Consider the following 9,156-nt stretch of genomic DNA (forward strand, 5'->3'; position numbering starts at 1 on the left):
TTCTTTTTGTAGCCACATGTCATCACTAGATAAAGAAATATGTTGGTCCATCTAATTATATAATAAGTTTTTTATTAAACTAACAATAAATTTATCATTAATGTACTTTATTATTTCCTTAAATAAAATTTACGGAATTGCCTAATGTGGCTAAAGTATATATGGCAATTAATGATTTTGAATAATAAAGATTTGATAAAAAATAGTGTGTCTTCTATCATATTTGTTTAATTTTAAACTATTAAATAAATAAAACAACCACAATAACCATATAATAAAATTTTAAATTTTTATGTAGATCTTATATTTTGAATTTTTACAAACGACTATAAATTACTAAAACTGTTAAAAGTCTCACATTCAAATTTTATGATCCATGGTTTAAATTTTTTGTTATGACAAAATACAAATGATTACAACAATTATATAAGTAAAAAGTCTAATTTAATTAATTATTAATCTTAATATATATATCATTTTAAATTAAACTATAAACCATATATCATTTAAATTTAATAACATATCATATCAAATATAAAAAAAAAATTGGAATAATAAAATTGATTTATATGTTCGCACCAATTTAATTATATATTTAATAGTTACAGACTTTTAATTATTTAATATATATTTATTATTTCATAATATGTAAAAATATTTAATACATAAAATAATTTATATATATAATGTTGATAACCCAGAATTTAGTTATTTATTTACATGTTCTTGCTGTACAATTAATGTATTTAGATTGTGGTATAAGGTAACTAATTGGCTCGACTGTATGCACAACATTAATATCCTTTATTGGTTGTGTTACCATTTATTAGCTTTCAAATATGAAAGACTGTCAAGTCACACTTATATATTAATTGAGAAGGATTACAACATTTTTTTGTAGCCACGTGTAATCACTATAATGATTCTTAGAATCATTAGAGAAATATGTTGGTACACCTAAATATATCATAAGCTTTTTATTAAATTAACTATAAATTTATTATTAATATTTTTCATTATTTTATTAAATACAAATTACGGAATTGCCTAATATGGCTAAAGTATATATGACAATTAATGATTTTTAATAATAAAGATCTAATAAAACCAGTGTATCTTCTATCATATTTGTTTAATTTTAAAATATTAAAATAAATTAAACGATCACATTAACTATATAATAAAATTTTAGTTATTTCTGTATATGTTATATTTTGAATTTTAAAAACGACTATAAATTACTAAAACTGTTAAAAATCTCACATTCAAATTTTGTGATCCATGGTTTAAAACTTTTGTTATGACAAGATAAAAATGATTACAAAATCATGTAAGTAGAAAATCTCATTTAATAAGTATTAAGATATATATATATATATCGTTTTAAATTAAAATATATACCATATAAAAATAAATAAATATTTTAATTTAGAAATTTACTTTGAACATTTTTTTGTTGATAAAAGCTTTGAGAAAATATTGACAACTTATTTTTTAAAATTATAAATTACTAAAACTATTAATCACACAATGAAAATTGTATTATTAGTAATTTAAAGTTTTTGGTATAAAATATACAAATGATATAAAAAAATTCATATGAATAGAAAGCATCATTTAATAGATATTAATATAAAAATATATTTATATATATGTTACTGTTATTTATATTTAATTTTATACCATATCAAATAGAAAAAAAATATTGTTTAGATCAATAAAATTTATTTATATGTTCACACCAATTTAATTTTATACATAATAATTGCTGAATTTTTAATTATTTAATATATATTTATTATTTCATAATATATAAAAACATATAATGCATAGAATAATATATATATATATATATATATATAAAATTGCGCGGGTATTTGTTATATCTCTCAGCTGAGCATCTCCAATGTACACCTCTATATTTTCCTCTAAAATAGAGATCGCTATTATAGATGTGAAAATGCTCCAATGTATGCTTCTATAATAGAGTTCCTCTATTTTAGAGGAAAATATAGAGGTTAAGATCATCTCCAACCTATCCATATTTATATCTTTATATTTTTTTCTAAAATAGAGAAACTCTATTATAGAGGTGGATATTGGAGCATTTCCACCTCTATAATAGAGTTTCTCTATTTTAGAAAAAAATATAAAGATATAAATATGGATAGGTTGGAGATGATCTTAAACCTCCAAATCAGTGGACTGATATTTGAGAAAAAGGCTGCTAATTATAATTCTCATGCAATCTTAACAATGTTCTCTGCAGTTGATACATACAAGTTCAAACTCATCAAAAAATGCGAATCTGCCAAAGCAGCATGGAACACCTTGGTCGAGTATTAAAAGGACTTACTTGGATTATTTGGTATCATGTTTTGAAACCTTATGGATGGTAGAAGATGAGTTATTTATGAGTTTTATTGCAAAGCTGAACACCATTACCAATGATGCTTATCAGGGCCGTCTAACAGCACGCACAAGTGGAGCGGTCGAACAGGGCCCGAAATATAAAAATAAAAAATTTAAATTTTTTAAAAAAAATATATAGATAAATTATGGTAAGAAACTTTAAAATTTTAGATATAATGCTAAATTTAGAGCTTATAATTAAAAAAAATCAGACAAAATTATTAAATTTTAAAATTATGTGATAGAATGTAAGATTAATATTTTTTTTGAACAGGGTCTAAAATTAATTTGAGATGGCCCTGATGCTTTATGTGCTTGTTAAAACATACAAAGAGAAGAAGCAGGTCAAAATGCTCTTCTCAGCCTATAAGGCAGTCATGAAAGTGACAATAAGATCTTGCTCGAGTTGACAAGCGGGTTTCGTGAATCAATATTAGTATTTTGCGATCTTTTGTACAGATTTTAAAGAACCCTCAATACATTTTCAAAGTATTTTATGTTACTATATGTGCAACTAATCATATCAAGAAACCGTTAGGAAATATGAACGAAGAAGAAGTCTATACATCCCTCCTTCACATCTGGTAACTAGAATCATCTGTGGCAAGTTATCAAGCATGGCATATAGCCAACCATCCAGTTCTTAACTAGCACAAGCACTCGAGCATCGACCCATCTCTTATCCCATGTCTTAGTAACCGGTTCTGGCCGGAGTCTGGGAAAGACGATATGTTAACTTCCCGGTGAATTAAATTACAACCATAGATAGTTCAGGTCTGGCGCTCCGGTCTACAGACCTCCACGGAGCCAAGTCAAGGCGGATCATGCAACCATGGCATACAATCATCTTTTTGGTTAGTCTTCCTCTGATTCTTGAGAGCTGCTTTCTTTTTCAGCAGCACGCTCCAAGAGATCATCATAAGCCCTCACAGATTCCGCTGAAAACCTCTCCATAGCTTCAAAAATACGCCGAAGACTACCCTGTAAACTTTCGTTACTAGTGTCGCTTCGGTCTTCGCCTGAACCAACCAGAACCATTTTGCTTTCCAGTTCTTGAATCTCTTTTTGTATTCTCTGTTCCTCACCACCATGCCCTATCATCCTCTCCAGCGTTTCTAACCTATCTTGCTCCCAAAGACGAAGCACGCTGGTTGTGAATCTGCGCATGGCCTCAACAACTTCCTTCTCAGATGTTCTATCTAAAGCTTGTTCCCACTGGTTACATATCACGAAAATCACTGGAGCACCTAGACGGCCCGGAGAAAAAGGAACGATCCCATCAGGAGTTTCCTCAGGTTCGTAGATTAAACACTTCATAAGCCAACTATTCAATCCTCTTACAAAACACTTTTGCGCATTAACCCAGCTTGAGAATCTCAGAATCCAATTTATAAGTTCATGCCCAAGCACCCTTGTAGCTTCGAGATGATCACCAGGGAGTTTTTTGCTCGCTCTAATGGAGCCTAAACCTCTGGCTTCCTTAATAGCTTCACACTGACTTTGATGGCAATCAAGCATGGATTTCCACATTCTGCTAAGCCTGGAAGAGAGAAATGAATGAAATAAAGAAAGTGAAACACAGATTGCATCTTAAACTTGTTCCAGCTTTACCCTTGGATCAACTGATTCAGTTGCAGCCATAGCTCTTCGTCTCTTATCTTGTTTATTGTAACGGATATTTTGTCAACGACTTGAATGGCAATCCTTATCTTCGTGGACAAACTTCTCACGAATCTACGCGTTGAATCAACTTTTGGAGCATCGGTACCTCTTTCATCCATACGCTTCAGCTTCCTTAACTTTCTCTCGTGTAATAAACGCAGTTTTTCCTCAGCCTGCACACAAAAACCGAAGATCAAACCACAAAAAGAATAAGAGATCAGATCTCAGTGAGGAACGAACATACCTTGACTTCTTCGTAGAGCTTCTTCTCCCATAGGTGTAGCTTGTGCAATGTGGAAGACAGATTACGAGACCTTAATGCAAGCTCCGCCTCAATATCTGCGTAAGTAGGGGCAGCCGCTGCCGAAGAAGAGGCTTTAGCTTTCTTGGAGGTTGATGGTTGAGACGACGGGACCACAGAAGGCGGTGGAGTAACTTCTTGTATCATCTTTGACGAAGCTGCTCCTGTACATGCACAGACAAGTTTTGTAATAAACTAATAAGAATGGTTCCAACACAGCAAAGCTAAAAAAAATATTTCACAACACACTAATGCTAGAACAGAATCATATGTTGACATAAAACCATAAATATATATTTCACTAGATGTGTTAAAAAAAAAAAAAAAAATTCACTAGATTCCTACGAAGATTCAAACTTTATGCAACACAATCATATGTTGACACAAAACCATAAATAAATTCACAAGATTTCGACAAAGGGTCAACCTTTCTGCAACTGAATCATCAAAATCCAAATAAAGAACAAAGATGATGATGAAAGCTAACCATGTTTGCGAGCATTAGGATGTTGTTTCCCCACTTCAAGCATCACTGCAATCTCAGTTCCTGACTCTGCAGCTCTCAAGAACTGAGCTTCTATCTCTTTCGCAATCTCAGGCACCCCACGCCGTACACCACTGCCACGTGGCGCTGCATCACTCCTCCGCGCTTCCTCTCCACCACTACTCTCAACAACTTTCTTAACATGAACCTCGTACTCCTTCTCTTCTTTCTCAACCGCCACGCTCGGCCTAGTCTGAAACAGAGAAGCCTGACCACCACCACCACCACCACCACCCGGCGGCTCTTCCTTGTCGTCCACGGCGGAGGCGGAGACAGCCGGAACCGGAACTACGAGTTTCTGCTTCCCATGAACTTCCTTGACAACCTCGCGATGGAAATCGTCTTCCAAATCGGGAATACCCTCTTCCTCCCTCACCTCTCTCGAATCATCATCCTGAGTAAGAGTGTACGGAGCGTAATCGAAAAGGTTCAACAAGTCCCAACCCTCTGTCCTCGGTGGCGGCGGCGGAGGAGGCGGTTTCGAAGGTCCGTAACTCGGGTATGGATTATTATAGTTAGAGGCTGACGATTCGCCGAAGTAAACTCTCTGAGGACTCGAAGGTCTCTGCTCGTAGACGACGGAAGGAGGCATCGAACTCTTCTTCATGTAGTTCATGTGCAGATACGACGACGGAGGATCCGGATTCGAGTAACGGGTAAAATCCGGATCCTCATGGAGAGGAGATGAGTGATGCAAGGAGTCAATCTCGTCTGAGTCCGAATCGAATTCGATATGACCCGACCCGGAAAGCTGGGGTGAATCGTCGTCATCTTCTTCCGGCGGGTCGTGAGAGTCTCCTCCGGCGAAGCGGTGGTGGTGATCGATGAAGGTGTGAAGAGACTGGGCGACTCCTTGGAGGGACTGTGTGTAGGCGAGGTGGGAGTCGGCGAGAGCGTAACGCTGCTGAATCGCGGTTCGGAGGAAACCGCAACGGTCGAGACAAAGCGCAACCGCAGGTAGGTCGTCGAGCTTGGAGGTCGTACAACCCATCGTATATTCTCCAGTGATTCGAGAATCAGATAGTTTTCTACTTACAATAATGAAGAGTTTTAAGGTTTTTTTATTTATTAGAAAATGAAAGAGAGAGAGAGAGAGAGAGAGAGAGAGAGAGAGAGAGAGACTTTTAAAAGTTCGGTGAGATAAGTAAAGTCTATATGAGGTAAAGATGGGGATAGTAAGAAAGTAGAAAAAAGTATTATTTTCTCGAGAAAGTTATCAACTTTTTAAAGTGTTTTTAGGAGGTTACAAATATTTGATGAGAAAATAAAGAAGAAAAACGAAAGGTTTTTTTTTTTGGTTAACCGTGGGGATCCGGCGACCGAAGTCAACCGACTAATCCCACGAACCCCGTAGCAGCCACGTAATTTCCACTCTAGGAATTAGCAGGGAGAGCCCGGATGGCCACAGAGGATTTCGAAGCCGGAAAAGGGAAAGTTAGAGAGGAGGAAACCGAAAGAACGTCTTTTACGTATTCGAGTGTTTTGATTTCCTTTCCTTTTTAATAAAAAAAACGTTGCCGAGGACCAATTCTACTTTGGCTTAAGTTTGAATCAGACCAAAATCATTGAATTTTATTGTTATTTATTATAGTACTATTAGATTTTGATTTTGATTTTGGTCGTCTTTCTTCTTCTTGTTAATTTTCTAATTGCTCCATATTTTGATTTAGTCGTTAAACGCTGTAACATCTCTACTTATTAAATACGAGATGGTAACATAGACAATGGTTGTAACTATAAGTTATGCATGAATCACACCACACTTCATAAAATACAACAAACTAGGTGATAACCCGCGCCCTGTGCGGAATTATAGATTAAAGAGATTATAACTTTAAAACTACACTTCTTAATTTATCGGTGTAATTTAAATATATTTGAATTAAAAAAAAACTGTGAAAGTAAGCAAAGACTTATATAAATTTATTATGAGTTTAAGATAAAACAAAACATAAGCAATAGAATTATTGTCTTCATAATATAAATTATGAATATAAAATAAGAAAAACATAGACAATAAAACAATAAAATACTAAAGAAACAAATTATAAAAAGAAAATTAAATTCATAATTTTGAGAAGGAGACGGTGGTGAGGACTTTGTTTTGAGAAAGAGATGGCCTAGTATTTATATATGCAATGCGCTGGTCTAGGGTATGTTTACATAACTAGTCGTCCTCATAATTTTCGAAATTCAAATTAATATTAAATTTTGAGAACTTACCTTATTCCCTGCTCGTCGAATCACATGGAATATTAAAGGAAACAAAGAGTTAATATGGTCAACTAAATTAAATTTTAAATCAATCAATTTTGATCAAAAATACGTATTTTTATATCTTTTATTTTAGGAAAGCTTGTATATATATTGCTACCACTTTAAAAATATGAAATAGGACGGTATTGAGCCTATATGGCAATTCTGCGAATTTGATTCCTAGATTGGAGTTCTATAACCAGAATGAATTATATTCAAAGACGTATATTGTGGCTAATATTAATGGCATGATTATGCTGTTATGATAGTAATTATTGTGATGAGTGATTGTCAAAGTAAATATATGCCTATGGCTGGCGGATGTTTTGCAGTTTCCTGTTCGGACAATATTTATATTAATGAGTTATTGTCAATCAATATTTATGCCAATTACTGGCATCTTTTTTTAATATATATTTATTAATATATTCATCCGTTAGATCTCGTTTTGATATACATGTATCATGCGTGAGTATATCTTATGTGATTATATGATATAATATATAGTAACCGGTTTTGATATAGTGTAATAAAAAGTATTCACGAAAGTAACATTAAAATAAATGTTCTTTACGTATTCTTAGAAAACGTTCTTGTTCGAACCGGTTTTAAATAACATCTTCATTTAGATCGCTAATTACCAATTAGTATGATTAAAACATTATGTTAAGCTCTACTATTTATATCAACACAGAGCGTAAGTTTTTACTCTCCACGCCAAATTCAATCGAAGAAACCAATATTAATGCTCCTCCTAAGCGTAGGTTTTTACCATTTACCTAATTTTGTTATTGCGTGATGCGTTTTCGTGAAATAGGTATTATAAGATCCGTGATGGTCACGCCAAAAATATATCAGAAATATTCTCCTATCGATTAAGGTAAGTATTTCGATTCTTTGAATTTTGTTTCCTTTTATACGTTAACAAAATTATTGTGCTTCTTTAATATTTTGACCAATTAAGCGTAGGTTATAATTTGGAATATCGAGTTTGCATCGAGTATATTGAAATTCAATTGTGTTTCCTTTTTATTTTGACCAAATAACCAAAATATATCTGATATCCGTAACGTATAATTTTTTTTTTCAACGTTGGCAAAAATGTTGCCTTTTACAAAAGATTTAATATTGCATTATAATTAACGTTGACAAAAATGTTAATAAAACGTTAAAGTTAGTGAAAGTGCATGAGCTGATGACACATAGAAAATGGCACTCATGTAATAAACACATTAGGCCAAAGTTTATTTTTATGAATGTTCCTCCTTTAATAAGAAAGGGGATTCTTGTTGCGTAAGGGTGAAATGATGATGTAACCAATGGCCTTCAAAATATATTGAACATGCTTGATATTTTGTAATTACAATCAGAGTTTGCTTTCCAGTTCCAGTTTACAAGATCCTTTTTCAGCATCTAAAACAGGAGCTAAGAAATCTACATATATAGGACGATCATATAATCAAAGTATCAACACCTTGAGAGATGAACTTACTTTCAAGAATGTTTTTATTTCCAAGTTTACACAAACCGAAAGAATGAGAGTTGGTTTCCAGGGTTAACATCTCCAGCATGTTCCATCTTTGTGGACAGATCTCTAACCCCTGCGACCTCTATAGGTGCTGTAGATAATGGCTCAGCTTTAAAGACTAGACATGTTTTGGTCTTCATAATTAATCATGTACGAAGCTGTCGTGTGACTAGTGGTTTTGAAGCGGAATATAGTGGCTCCAGAGGTGCTGAACTGCTAAACCCACCAAGGGTCTCTGTTGGTAGCTTTTTACATTTGCCTTTCTTCTGCTTCACAGCCATTTGCCATTTTTCAACGCTTTTGCCATTTCCTCATTTTGTTCATGTGTGAACCATCTGCCAACATCAACAACATTAACTTGGTGCTTGGTGTATCCCCTATCAAGCCTCTCCAGCCTAGTTACTATATATATAGCTTCTTAAACAAACATAACTGGGCACTAAGTAAAAGCTG

The 9,156-nt window shown here is 33.5% G+C and overlaps 1 protein-coding gene across 1 annotated transcript; it reads right to left on the reverse strand.

Annotated features, from left to right (window-relative positions):
• Nucleotides 1-2,830: 2,830 nt before the first annotated feature.
• LOC106336163 lies at nucleotides 2,831-5,999 on the reverse strand. Its single transcript, XM_013774910.1, has 4 exons — nucleotides 4,863-5,999; nucleotides 4,319-4,539; nucleotides 4,024-4,247; nucleotides 2,831-3,952 (listed from the first exon to the last, which is right to left on the reverse strand). The coding sequence occupies exons 1-4, from the start codon at nucleotides 5,908-5,910 to the stop codon at nucleotides 3,268-3,270; spliced, it is 2,178 nt and encodes a 725-aa protein (XP_013630364.1). The 5' UTR covers nucleotides 5,911-5,999; the 3' UTR covers nucleotides 2,831-3,267.
• Between the last annotated feature and the right edge of the window lie 3,157 nt (nucleotides 6,000-9,156).

Source organism: Brassica oleracea, chromosome C3, assembly GCF_000695525.1.
Source record: "Brassica oleracea var. oleracea cultivar TO1000 chromosome C3, BOL, whole genome shotgun sequence".
In the NCBI taxonomy this organism is placed as follows: Eukaryota; Viridiplantae; Streptophyta; class Magnoliopsida; order Brassicales; family Brassicaceae; genus Brassica; species Brassica oleracea.